Genomic DNA, 14714 nt, shown 5'->3' with positions numbered 1-14714 from the left:
CCTACTAAAATAAACAAAACAATTGATACCCATTTATAAATGCTGGATATTAAAAAAAAATATTTAATTGAAATTGAAAAAATTAAATAAAACAATCGGTACTCTATGATATACATAGGACATATTAAATGATGATGTGATCATCATTGTATATATTCATTTTTGGATATTAAATACATATGTATTAATAAAATAAATAAATAAAAACATCTGGTACCCTAAAATAAACTGGATATATTAAATGCTGATGTAATAATAAATTACATTTAATTTTTTTAAAAAACAATCAATACTCTTTGATGTGGTTAACATATTCAATGCTGATGTAAGAAAGTATTAAACCTTTAAATGTTAAATGTGATTTTAGCCATTGTGGAGCTGTTGCGGTTACATAGGGCTTCTTTTACAGTATCTCAGGGGAATGACACGGAGGGAATTTGAGGTAATAGCGTATGAGGTGATGGTAACACAGGCCAGACGAGATGACTGTGGGTCGTGCTTTAAGGCACGCACCATCCTCCCCCCTCTCAGAAGCGCGTGAATGTGAGAGCGTAACATCCTCTTTCTGAGCAGAGCCAATCAGAGCAGAAATTCACTGAGATACGTCACAGGATACGTCACATTACAGCACATATCCATTAATGTACCGAAACATGTTGTATTTTAGAGCAATATAAATTAAGTTAACGTTAAATAAAAATGTTATCTTTTATTGCTAATTTAGATATCACGCATTGAATGCATTCAATCATAAGTATAGAGGCATTTCAATTAACTTGCTACTCCAATATTGTGATTTATTATGACAGATAGAAGACACCAAAGTCCTTTATGACAATAATAGTTGGAGGTGCCTTGAAGATAAGTTTTCCTGGAAGAGAGCTGTTCATATTTTACAGGATATGCATCTTACCGGCAAAACAATTCACTGTATATGGCACCATTCATTTACAAGGGAACAACGTCCAGCCAGTAAAGTACTTTGCATTTTGGAGCAATGACATCATTTCCTGGTAGATTTACTCATTGTGCTGGGAGTGTTTGTGTGTTTACTTAGCGTCTGTTACAGTGGAAATATGAAATATAATAAATAATGTCTGACATATTCACAAATGACCTACCCCATAGGTACAACAATCTTTGACTGCTGAATGTTCAGGCATGAATAAGCAGTCATAAAGGCAGATACCATGACAAAGCTCAGATTTGTTCAAGGACAGAGATCTTAACAAATATAACAGAACTTTAAATCTATTTTTAGATATGTTCTTTAATATTTTTAGACGATTCCTCATAAGGAGGATTGGTTGATTCAGATAAGTAAAAGAAGAGTTTCGTAAGTCAGTTCATCTCATTTTCTTTGTTTTAAGGTTTTGCATGGAAAAACTAGTATCTCAAAATAGAAGATATACATTATTTAAACATATGACATTGAAGTAGATGTAAGATTGACTGCTGAGATTAGCTAAAAATGATTTAAGAATAAAGTGTGATTTGCTTTGTTAGACAGTCACTTTGAGCTTTAATGGTGAATGCATCATTAGTGACATTTTAGTGAAAAAAATGTTAATCCTGACGTTTAACAGCTGCTTTCTCAAATGCTTTCAGAAGTAGGATAATTATACCATGTCCTTAGCAGAAAATGCAGTTGAACCGGAATAAGCTGAATGTTTGTCTTGTTCTAACTGGTCTTTTTTATATACTGAAGCATACCACATCCCCCTACCAAGGGTCAAAGAAATTATCTTGATTTACACTAACATAAAATGCATTAGGCCTTAAATGATTTGTCATTAATCTGTCAGGAATTTGCCTGTGGACATGGATAGATGATTTGTGATTTTACTGTATACATATATATGTCAGGATTGACAAATAAACATTTTGTGTAATGTACAACTCACTGTAAACATAGGGCTTTTGCTGAAATTTACAGGGCCTGGGATAACTTTAAGGAAACAAACTGTACAAAATATTCTCTAAACAGCTATTTTACCTGCTCAGATGCAGGATGTAGAAAGTTTCAGTCACCTTATCACTTTCCTTAACTGAAGGCAGGTAGGTTACTCTAAAAAGTGTGAGAGAGAATCTCTGTCAGCTGAACTAGTTGGCTCATTGAGATCAAGTTAGATTAAATATGTGCTCTTACATAACACAACAATGCCACCACACTGAGAAGAGTCCAGTTGTAAGGATTGTTCCTGAACTTGTACTTTTGATATTTTACTTATTTATGTGGAACAAATTGTAAAAAAAAATCTTGCATCAAATTAATGTACAGAAGTCAACTGCATATTGCTTGAGAGACGATATGAAACAGCATAGGCCTACAATATTTTTTTACTTTTTATTAATATTGCTAGTAATGTTATACCAGATAAGCCTCTCTTTCATTTTTATTTTGCTTAACTTATCATTTTACCCTTAGGTGACTTATAAGTTGCACTTAGTAGCCAACTTAGCTAACCTAAGAAGTGTACACTTACAAGACTGTAAAGCTTACATGAAGATGTGTGCATGCTATGTGCAGATATAGTGACGTGCTGGTGTGAATGGCAACTAGCTCTAGCGTAGCCTATTGTTCAGCAGAGAAGCTAGCTAGCATTTGCGGGAAGGATTACGATGAGTAAACTTTTCCCTTCCTGCTCCAATAGGATTTGTGAGCAGGAGCTGGCCTGGTTTAACTGCTTCATTAAATCCCCTGGAAGCTTAAATTAGCAGACACAAAAGGGAAATGTGCTAATGTTACCCCGAATGGATCTATTAAATCACCTTTTGAAAATCTGTCAAATAGATTTCAATCCTACATAGTGTTATAAGTTTCCAAAGGAAGTAACTAAAAATGAGAAATGTAGTGTTTTACAACTTTGCTGTTGTCAATGAAGGAGAAATTTGTTGAAATATAATCTACTTAAAGGGATAGTTCACCTAAAAATTTAAATTGTCTTCTACTCACCCCTCATGTTCCAACCCCATATGATTTTATTTCTTTGTGGAACACAAAAGAAGAAACTTTGAAGAATATTCACTACCGTTCAAAAGTTTGGGGTCAGTACGATTTTTAATGTTTTTGAAAAAAGGTCTCTTATGTTCACGATTTATTTCATCGTAAAATCCACAGTAATATTGTGAAATATTAGTACAATTTAAATTCTCTATTTTAATATATTTTAAAATGTAATTTAATCCTGTGATGGCAAAGCTGAATTTTTCATTCTAATATGCTGATTTGTGCTCAAGATACATTTCTTATTATAATTAATGCTATGATGCTTAATATTTTTGTAGAAACTGTGCTAGATTTTTTTCAGGATTATTTGATAAATAGAAAGTGCAAAAGAACAGAACTTATTTGAAATAGAATATTTGAAAATGCATTTTATGCATCATTTCTAAATAAAAGTATTAATTTCTAAAATCTCATAAATTGACAATCTAGAATCTAGAAAAAAACTTTGAATTTTACTCTAATTCAGCTCTACTAGTCAAATAAAGACATTGCTTTTGAAAATACAGTATCAGTTCCTAATTTAATTTGGGTGTTTGGTCTCCAGGCTTCTCAGACCGCATCACAGAGCTCTAGAGCAACATACGGTCATGACATTCCATCGCACACAGCCACCGCCCCCTTTAGTTTGGCATCTGTGAGTCTTTCACTCTGACTGCCCATGCAAACTGCTCACTGAGTCCGAACAAAAGGACAACAAGAAAAAAGAGTCTTCAAAGAGCCAATGTACAGTGAGAGTGAAACCATGCTGAACATGAAAGCGATGTTTATTGCACTAATTAATACATAAAAAGTAATAATAACAAAAAAAGTAATAAATGAACATCTCTGTCAATGTCCCTGAATGCACTTATTTTGATATGCAAAAAAGAGATACAATTGTATATGCAAGCAGCAAAATGAGATTTCATGAGCGTGATCATTTGAGAAATCTATATAATTACTAATAGAAACCCTGTACTCTTAAAACAACAAAAGCAGCCCTCTGAGGAACCCAGTCCGAGCTTTTAGCGAGGTTCTTGTTTCTCGCTATGTTGCTGCCGTGCTACAGCCGTGATCAGGGCCGCCCCTTTCCCACTGCCATCCTCTGATAGGATAAAATCCACCTTACAATTGGGAGAGAGCTCTCTGACAGTGTCCTTTAAGATCGTGGAGAAGCTGTCAGGAAAAGCGACATGTCAAGATTAGGGTATTAATCAAACACTGATCAAACGCAAGTAAATGATCTGCTAATTTTGACTTACTGTGGATGTAGCTTGTATAGGGTGCCGTCCACTCCCACAGTAATCTCCAAATGCTCTAGTCCACGGTTCTCTCGGATTTTGTCTACAACAGCAGCCATTCCCGCTCCACAGAGCTGAGCTGCTCGGCGGGAAACGGCTCCACACACTTCCTTCACAATAATACTGTCATCACATGTGCTGTCCAAGCCCAGATGCTGCAGAATGCACCTCACTTGCAGTAGTGCCAAACGGTCACTAAGTAAATGGAAGAAGCCAAAGCATGAGTCAAATTAAGTGCATCATATTACAACTTCTAGTTAGAAGTTTTTTTGAAATGCCTATTATTAAAAGGGGCTCTGTATTTTTTCCCCTCATTAAACAACCTGATGAAGCATACATGGATGTATAAGTTACAGAGTGCACCTTGAATATGAGGTTTTGGTCAAGTTAAAAACAACAGTAGATGCCAAAATATTTGGGAAGCTGAGCTCAGTCATGTGACCAATATATTCGATTGGCCTATATGTCAGAGACGGTTAATGTACCTCTCAATCTGTGAGAGGAACTTGGTCTCAAAGATGCCTTTGACCTTCAGTCTCTCTGTAATGCGTCCACGAAACAGTAGACCACGTTTGGTGAGATCAATGAGAATCTGCCTTACAATCTCTCCCAAATACATTCCACTGGTCATCTTTTCAAACCTGTAAATGAGAGGATAACACATTAGATTATATTTGGAAAACTTGACACATTGCCACAGCTTTTTTATTTTATATTAATACTACTTCTTCCTCCTCTTCTTCTTCTTCTTCTTCTTAATAATATTAATATCAATAATAATTTATTATTTATTTTTATAAAAATATTATTTAAAATCAATAAATAAACTATAGTATTCTTGCAATTATAGCAATTATAATTTATTCCTATTTGAATGCCACTTATTTTTGCTTTTTTTGCTGTTCATTACAACCGGTTGCCAACACTGTTCCTATGCTTTGAGAATATCTTGATAATATACTGCCTCCATGTGGACAAATGCAGAAAACCTGCATTGCATTTGTCTTTCACTTTTTACCTTTACCTTTGTTTTCCTGTATTGAGTGAGCCTTCGTCCACCTCTCGGTCATATCTGGTCCGGATGTCCTCGATATTATCATTTTCTCCAAATCCACCCCACTCAGTGTTTATACACATCTGCCCTTCATCACCCTCCACAAACTCGATGTTCTTCATCTCCTCCATGTAACACACATTGCTGCCCGTTCCTGCAGAGTTAAGATTCATACGTGTTGACATGCTGAAAACTGTAATGCTTCTTTTTTGCATGTATTGGTTTATAATCAGCAGTGAGGTTGTCAGTTAAAATACAGCTTCACTGAAATACCACAGAAACACCTCATAAATACATTAATACTTACCAGCAATAAGACCAATCTGACATTTAGGGTCCTCATATGCACATGTCATCATTGTGCCAACTGTGTCATTCACTATAGCAACGATATCAAGGTCAAATTCCTAAAAGAACAAATTAAATCATAACCATTCCAATACAAACATCAGTAGCATTCATTCAAAATAAGAGGATTATAAGCTACAATATAGTTATTTACGCAAAAATATAAGCATTGAAGCCTGAATACTCTTATTATATGACAATAGAACATAAATATTGATGATGGTGCTTCTCTGTAAGTGGATGAGTGTGTCATCTGCAAAAACTACGTGATGTTTGCTTTCCCCTCACATTTCGTCTTTTGATGGCCTCTCTCAGCATATCCACAATGTCATAGCCCTCACAATCTGTCGCTTTGAAGCCTTTTGTCCAGCAGACCAGATCTCCCTAAACAAGTAGATGATGCAAATGGCAAGGACTATTAATTGAGTGTAGCATTTGTCTGTGCTCAAGTTTAAGTTTAAAGGATTAGTTCACCCAAAAATTCTGTCATTAATTACTCGCCCTCATATTGTTTCAAACCCATGAGAGTTTTGGGTAACGCTTCATTTTACAGTCCTGTTTCCCATGTACATACTATGTACTTATTATAGTAATTACAATAACAGGGTAATAACTGGGTAATAACTAGGTACTAACCCTGAACCTACCCCTAAACCTAACCCTAACCCATGTACTTACCTTATATTACCCAGTACGTTCTAGGTAAGTACTGTACTGTAAAATGAAGCCTTTCCGAGTTTTGTTCATCTTCAGAACACAAATGAAGATCTTTTTGATGAAATCTGAGAGCTCTCTGTCCCTCTGTTGACAGCTACGCAAATACCACTTTGACGCTTCAAAAAGTAATTATACAAACTTAGTAAAACGAATCCATATGAATTGTACAGTGTAGTCCAAATTTTCTGAAGAGACACAATCAATTTATTAAGTAATTAATGACATGATTTTCATTTTTGGGTGAACTAACCCTTTAAACCTCGTTGTGATAATTATATTGACAATTGAAGTGACCTCTGATAATCCAAGGTAGATGTTTTTTTTACCTTATCAATACCTGTCTGACTGCATGGGAAAGAGAAGGTGAAGCCAAGAGGCAAACGAGTGTTCTTTATTCCCATGTAGTCCAAGAAATCCGAGATACACTGAACTATGTGGTCAAACAACTGGAGGGGGGGAAAATAAATAAATAAAATCCGCTTAAAATGTCTTGTGAATGTTGTACTGATACATTTTTGCACTCTATATATAATATTGATGTCAAATATGTAATACTAATGTATTCATTTACACCAAAATGATAATTTTTTTTATTCATAGTGCTTCACCTCCTCTCCTGTACCCTGCATGATCTCCAGTGGGATGGCATAAATCTTGTTGTACATCCGGACTGAATTCCGCATACCAGTACGAATCTTTACCACCAACACACGGAAATTGGTTCCACCAAGATCCAAGGCAAGGTACTTTCCTCTTTCTGTGAAAGTAACAACATTCAGTGGCATAAAAAGTTTCTTAATGAGTCAATTATCATGTTCAGACATAGGACAAGAAGTTTGAAGGAATGGATGTATAATAGAATATAATATAAAATAATAAAATATAATATATAAAAGAGATAAAAAATATCAATAGTGATAACAATAAATAATAACTCTGAATTCCCCAAAGAATTACTGTTTACAACATGATTGCTGTAAGAAGGCAGTTTCCCTTTACCTGTCCCATCTGGAGTCCTGTAAACATATGTGGGCAGCATTTTGACTGATGCGGTGGGATGGGAGTCTTTCTTCAAGCCTCGTTCCAACTCCACAAGCATCTTCTTCTTCACTTCCTGGAGCTGTATGGAGTTCAAGGCGAAGGACGCAAGGGTATCATCAATCTCGTTGCGTTGGGAAGCTAAACGCTGAGCCACTGCAGTCACCATGGCGGCACCTTTTGCACTGCCACTTTCAGACAGCACAAAACGGACATGACAGTCTGACACCAGATGGCGGACCACCTTGTGGAGCCTCTTGGGGTACCTTTAAAATACAGATACAAGTATTAAACATTGTGGATTTAAAAAAAAAAAACTTCTATCCAATTTCGTACTAAAAACCTTGGGTTTTATGTGTGAAGGTGAACTGACGTACTGCGGATGTGTTCGGTATACCGTCCCATCCACTCCTACAGTGGTCCGAAGGGTCTTCAGCTTCTTGTTTTCTCTGATCCGTGTCAAGATGGCAGCCAAAGCGGCAGCAACCAGATTAGCTGACCTGAAGGACACGATGGTGCAGACATGCTGGACAGCAATGCAGTCATCATCACTGGGATTAAGTCCCAGGTCTTCCAGGATCTCCCTGGTGTTCTCCAAACCGCCTTTATACCTGGAAACATTCTCAGTTAGAATATGTACATTTAAACCCCACCTACACCTACACCAAATCCAGATTAAACCAGCATTTATGCTGAATCATGGTAGTGTTTTTAGCATGGAAAATTCCTAATATTCTCAAATAATCACTAACTTAATACCTATAGGTTTCCATAGGACTCCTCATAGCTAGACAAATATATTTCTTATTTTAACCCATCTAAAATCGGTTTATATTTGTGAGCATGTAATCTTACTGTTCAATCAAGCAGATATGGTTGGTCTGGAATGTTCCTTTGGTCCTGAGAGCATCACTGACTTGGCCATGAAACAGTAGACCCTTTTTGGCCATCTTCAGCAGGATGAGTCTCACAAGCTCTCCCATGTACAACCCACTCACCATCTTTTCAAAACTGGTTACAAAGTTCCAGAGTTACGTAACACATAGACTCCAAAACTTGAAGAAAAAAAGTGTTAAGTGCACACATCATTTGGGAATAACCTTCAGTAAGTGTGGAATAAATCAGAAATGCCCAAACGTTTTACTACGAAGGGTCAAAAACAAAAAAGCAATCTAAAGACTTGCCCATCAATAAGGACTTACAGCTGTTTTCCTGGATTAATTGAGGCGGCATCAATTTCACTGTCAAAACTTGTGATGAAATCATCAAGCGCACCATCATCTCCAAATGCCCCCCATTCAGTATTAATACACATCCTGCCTTCATCTCCTTCTACGAGATCAATGTGTCGCATTTCCTCCATGTAACACGCATTAGTACCAGTACCTGCAGAAACAGATTGCAGCATTAAATCAAGTCTTTCATTTTCCTTATTACAAGAGACAGCTTCCTTGCCCTCTCACTTTTGCAAGATTCTTTTTAGGTCTTTCACTTTGTTGTAGCGTATTTAGTTTTAGAGGTATTTTACCTTACGAAGTAATACAGATTTTTTGTGTTTATATTTCATTTTAAATTTATTGAAAGAAAATTGTCCAGTCCAAAAGTGTCCAATGAGGTCTTACCTATAATAACCCCCACCTCACAGTTCTGGTCATCATATCCACAGGTCATCATGGCTCCCACTGTGTCATTGACCATAGCCAGGACATCCACGTCAACATCCTTAACACACACACACACACGTTTCAAATTTAGCTGCGTTCCGAAGTACAGGTTTGATGCATGGTTTCTACACAGTTTGGAAAAGTATGGAATTTCATTGGAGTAATTTGGAAAGTATGGAAAAAAAGAAAACAGTGTATGGAAAAAAGTTTGTTTTAAGACTATTGCCCCTATGCAGTTTTTTAACAATAAAATTAAGATTTTTAAAAAAAAAAATATATAGTGATTGTCGAAAACAACTGAATGAATTTCAAGGCGCACGTTTTCATGTTTGTCTTTACTATAAGCGAGTCTCGTTTGAACCACACTAAAAGAATGAAATCGGAGTCTGAAAATACTCTGAGGAGTGGTCAAAATTACCGTTGCTCTGCAATTTTTAGCGGGCGAAATCCAGTCATTTTTAATATGAATTAACGCGATCTGGAATTTCAAGTGAGGGTGAAAGATTTCCACATGAAGATTTTGTAACAGCTTCAAGCATCACTTGAATTTGCAGTGTTTGCTAAATGGAAAGCTGATTGGTTTGAAAGTGACTGTGTGAGCTGTGCTTCTTACATTTGCTACACTAATGATAATAGACAATGGAACTTTTTTGCTTGTGAAATTTTGCTAATGTGACCGCATCTTTAACTCAATTGCAAGTAGAAGTCATGAACACGAATCACCAAACCAGCTGACTACTGTGTTATGACTTCTACCTGGAGTAGCACCAGTTAGTTTCCACTTTCTACTTTTGTTCATTGGAAATGATGAGCAAAGAAAATGGTATTCATACCCCAACTTTACGAATGGCTTTTCGTAATGACTGCACCACATTGGTCCCTTGAACACCTCTCAGCTTGAAATTCTTGGACCATGACAGTAAAACACCCTGTGTCAACAGACAAAATGGGTTAATGAGATCATCAACTGATATGAATGTCTATTTCACTGGTTTATTGATAAAGAAAATCCACTCAATCTCTCAATGACTTGAGAACCATGATCCAATTAAAACGGTTCATGTTAAATTTTATATAAACATGTCAGAGCTCAGTTGTACCTCATCTATTTTGGACTGCGCACATGGGAAGGAGAAAGTGAAGCCCAGAGGTTTTCTTTTGTGATTAATGTGGTGTTTCTTTAGAAAAGACTTCAAAGATTCTGCCACATGTTCAAAAAGCTGAAGAAAGAAAGAAGAGGCATTCAAAACGTTTAAAAAAAAGGTTTAAATATGACATTAGAATAATCTGCCCCCTATCCATGTAATCATCTACAGTGACTTAGATCCTAAGATCAGCTGACATTATAAATACTATAAACAATAAGAGAACTCACACCAAAGTTTATTCAGTTTTTTTTGTTAACATCATAATCGTAATACACTGGAAACAACTTATAATCTGCAATGAATTCCTTATTGTTATAACTCATATTTGTGAAGCAATAATCACCTCTGTTCCTCTGCCATTAAGGATCTCTTCAGGGATGGGAAAAGTTTCGCTTTCCATCTGGACTTTCCCCTTCCCGTCTTCTGAAACCTTCACCTGTAGTACTTTAAATTTTGAACCCCCCAGATCCAGTGCCAGAAACTCACCCTTCTCTGCAGGAGAAACATATGGAACAGAACAGATGTAAAGCTTTCATGAACATTAACAGATTTGAATTATTTAATATTACTCAAATTCAGTGATTCTACAGCTTTTTTTGTGTGAAAATGGTTACAATTGGAACCATGAAGTGGCCATGTGTCATGTCTATGTACCTGAGCCATCGGGTGTTGAATAAACGTGGGTTGGGAGCATCTTCACTGCAGCCGTAGAGTTACTCTCATTTGACAGTCCTTTCTCCATCTCCAGCCGAAACCGAGATGATATGTCCACCAGCTGTTCATCTGACAGGCGCATGGCATACAGATATCGGTCTACCTGTTGAGAAACACAATTATTTTAAACACTACAAGTTTTGAGCTCTCTTCTGTTGCCTGGCGTCGTTTCCTTCACACTTTCTTATTACATACATTCAATTAAACAAAATACTGGGGAATAAGTGACTGAATAAAAGGGTAAATAAAACTGAGAAATACAAATATTAAAAATGACATTTCAACACATTTTGAACGATTTACAACATAAAAATCACCTAGCAAAAATAATACTAATATTATCAGTGAAACATTCAATTATATGACACAGTGAAAGATAATGTAGGCGTGTTTCTTGAGATAAAAATTATACTGCTATAAAATAACAGACTCAACTATCCGTGAAGAATGTGGACATACATTTTCATCCAAAGACTTGCGCATGAATTTAGTTTTGCATACACATTTCTCTCTTATGTCTCTATGGTGTTCGTTTTGAAACTAACAGTTTATTTATATGCAGAACATGTCAAAAAATTTGGAAACATTACAATTTTTTTATGTTTTTGAAAGAAGTCTCTTCTGCTCACCAAGGCTGTGTTTATTTCATTAATACAGTAAAAACCATAAGACTGCAAAATATTATTACAAATTAAAATAACTTCTTTCTATTCGATTATATTTTAAAATATAATTTATTCGTGTGCTGGCAAAGCAGAATTTTTAGCATCATTACTCCAGTCTTCAGTGTTACATGATCCTTCAGAAATCATTCTAATATGCCGATTTGGTGCTCGAGAAACATTTCTTGTTATTATTATCAACCTCGAAAACAGTTGTGCTGCTTAATATTTTTTCAGGATTCTTTGATCAACAGAAAGTTAAATTAACATAATTTATTTGCATTCATTTATTAATTAAAGCATTTATTAAATAGAAATCTCTTGTAACAATATACATTTATTTACTGTCACTTTTGATTTAATGCATCCTTGAGGAATAAAAGTATTAATTTCTCTTTTTTAAATCTTACTACAAATGTTTGAATGGTATCATTGTTTAAACAAAAATATTAAGCAGCAGATCTGTTTCCAACATTGATAATAATAAGAAATGTTTCTTTAGCATCAAATATGAGAATTAGAATAATATTAGAATAATAGAATAATATTAGCATATTAGAAGGATTTCTGAAGGATCATTTGACACTGAAGACTGGTGTAATGATGCTGAAAATTCAGCTTTTTCATCACAGGAATAAATCACATTTTTAAATTATTTAAAAATAAATTTAATAATATTTCACTATATTACTGTTTTTATTGTATTTTTGATCAAATAAATGCATCATTGGTGAACATAAGAGACTTCAGACAAAACAAAATTATAATGCTTCCAAGCTTTTGACAGGGACTGTATATTTTTATGTATTTATTGGACATTTGAACGGATAAAGTAGGGCCCAAACAAGTAAACACATTCCAGCTAACACAAGGATCGTTGTCAGAACTTTGGCTAATGTTCTGGCAAGGTTCTCTCAAAGTTATTAATAAACGTTCTTCCAGTAATGCTAAGAGATTGTTTGTTCAAAGTATCTGGGCTGCATTTCCCAAAAGCATCATAAGCCGTTATCGTAGAGACCATTGGTGGTTCTATAGTCAACTCAGGCTCACGATGGGGGTGTAGCACTGTGGTAGAGTGCATGCTTTGCATCTATGAGGTCCTGGGTTCAATCCTCAGCATCTCCAGGCAATGTGGTACCTTCAAATAAACACTTTGGGGCAGTTGTGGCCTAATAGTTAGAGAGTCGGACTTGTAACCCGAAGGGTCTCAGTACCGGCAGGAAATATACAGTAGGTGGTGTGAGTGAATGAACAGCAGTCTCTTCGACTCTTATTAACCACAACTTGAGCAAAGCATCTAACCCCTAATCACTCCCTGGGTGCGCAGCAAAAAAAAGTCTGCCAACTGCTCTGGGTGTGTGTTCAATACATTCAAAAATAAATTTTCAAAAACATTTAAAAATAACTAGTTCAGAAATAAAGTTTTCATTATTTAATGGGAACGTTATCATAACATGTTTTGTTAGTTGAAAAGGAACTCCTTCAGTACAGCTTAAAAAGCATCACAGGATGTACCTTTGCTCCCTATAATTCCCATCCTTCCATTTGTGTTATTTTATCGCTTTGATGACTTAGTAAAGTGCAAGTAGGTGTGTCCAACCCTTAACTGGAAATGTATAATATATAACTTTATAGTAAACTATTGAAAGAATGGGGGATTAAATACAAAACAAAACATTAAAAAATTTATTTTTTAAAATAGCAAAAAAAGCCAAAGACCAATAAGCTAAAACAAAATAGTTTAAATTACAGCTCACAACAAGGTGTGATCTTTCATGGAGATGAAAATCAGTTCAATAAATGCAGATGAGGAGGTCAAGGTCCTTTCTCTCTCCTCATGCTGTCTGTTATCTGCCCACAAAAGGCATGTGTGAGAAGAGTTAATGATTCCACAGGCCACAGTGAAATCACATTCATCAACACTAGGCAGCATCTGACAACACACTGACAGAGTTAGACTCTTACTGTCAGCGCAGAAAAACACAAAACAGAACGGCACAGACTGAATGAATCTATACTTTATCAAGGCGTAAAGGGCATTATTTTGAAGAAAGTATCATATTCTGATGGAAAGTTTGTCTAAAACACATTTTTACAAATATAGAGGTTTATAAACAATTACCTTCTTGATCTGATCCTCCTGGAGCTTTGAGAAGTAAAAGGACAGCAAATGGACTGCAAACATCTTGACTTCCTGAAGGAGGTGGTTTACCTCAGATAAAATGTGATTTATTATTGAAAAAGAAAATGAATGACCAGATTTAAATGTGTACCTAAAATCCCCCTGAATCCTAAGGAGTGACTAGTATGACTGAGAGAAACTTTTCTTCTGAGCTTGTATTTCACTGATCCAGAGTTGTGTGCTAGCTTTCCCCTCCCCTTTCACGGCTAAATAATTAATAGCTAAGCCTCGTCCGGCCCCTCTGCTCTCCAGGCTCTCCCAGCAATGTGTTTGGATTCAAACAGCAAGAGCACCTTAAAACAATCATGAGCGAAACAATAGATCAAAAAGAGCCCTTTCTGTTCGGCTCGAGTTCAACATGTAAACATCCTTCATAAGAAAGTGAAAAACATGTTAAATGCCTTATCTGCAGTCACCAGGACAGATCTGACAGGATCAATGAGAGGGTATTTCTGCCCAGACGATGCCAGGCCTTCTGTTTGTAACTGTAAGGTATTAAACATAACCTAAATGTGCTGAACCTAAATAGCAACCTATTCGAAAACAATATTATTTTTCTTCCTAAAACCAAAGGAACATGTTCAAAGATTAAAATGTTGCTCAGGCGTTCAGATAATGCGATTACCTTAGTAACAGACTGAGATTAACTGGGGCCTTTAGCAAACAGAGCAAATTGATCTACCTGACATTTTTAACACTTCATTACTTGGCTGAATCATTCATCCTGAAGAAATGACCCAGCATCACCTGCAAAATCATGCTATCAGTTGTTCCATTTTAGTGGATGTTTACAATGGTAATGGTAAATTTACCAATTTGTAGACACAACTGCCCTAATTTCCTAATTGTAATTTTCACCAATAGGGCACAAACAGTAGTCCCTTAAAGGTATAGTTC

At 35.8% G+C, this 14714-nt stretch overlaps 2 protein-coding genes across 2 annotated transcripts in view; one reads left to right on the top strand and one right to left on the bottom strand.

Moving 5' to 3' along the window:
• Window positions 1-3734: 3734 nt before the first annotated feature.
• On the bottom strand, window positions 3735-13949 carry hkdc1 (hexokinase domain containing 1). Its single transcript, XM_077237142.1, has 18 exons — window positions 13758-13949; window positions 10914-11076; window positions 10603-10751; window positions 10212-10331; window positions 9945-10040; window positions 9070-9169; window positions 8650-8833; window positions 8303-8458; window positions 7825-8058; window positions 7409-7713; window positions 7018-7166; window positions 6736-6855; window positions 5981-6076; window positions 5652-5751; window positions 5315-5498; window positions 4776-4931; window positions 4252-4485; window positions 3735-4165 (listed from the first exon to the last, which is right to left on the bottom strand). The coding sequence occupies exons 1-18, from the start codon at window positions 13818-13820 to the stop codon at window positions 4015-4017; spliced, it is 2760 nt and encodes a 919-aa protein (XP_077093257.1). The 5' UTR covers window positions 13821-13949; the 3' UTR covers window positions 3735-4014.
• The window catches only part of pik3ap1 (phosphoinositide-3-kinase adaptor protein 1), a 64239-nt gene continuing 56563 nt past the window's right edge, over window positions 7039-14714 (top strand). Inside the window, exon 1 of the mRNA XM_077237145.1 lies at window positions 7039-7152. The gene's annotated coding sequence lies outside the window, so the exon portion shown is untranslated. The remainder of the gene's footprint in view (window positions 7153-14714) is intronic.

Source organism: Siphateles boraxobius, unplaced genomic scaffold (assembly GCF_051911475.1).
Source record: "Siphateles boraxobius isolate OS27281-9 unplaced genomic scaffold, OSU_SipBor_1 20, whole genome shotgun sequence".
Taxonomy (NCBI): Eukaryota; Metazoa; Chordata; class Actinopteri; order Cypriniformes; family Leuciscidae; genus Siphateles; species Siphateles boraxobius.
This window is presented reverse-complemented; position numbering and strand designations above follow the sequence as displayed.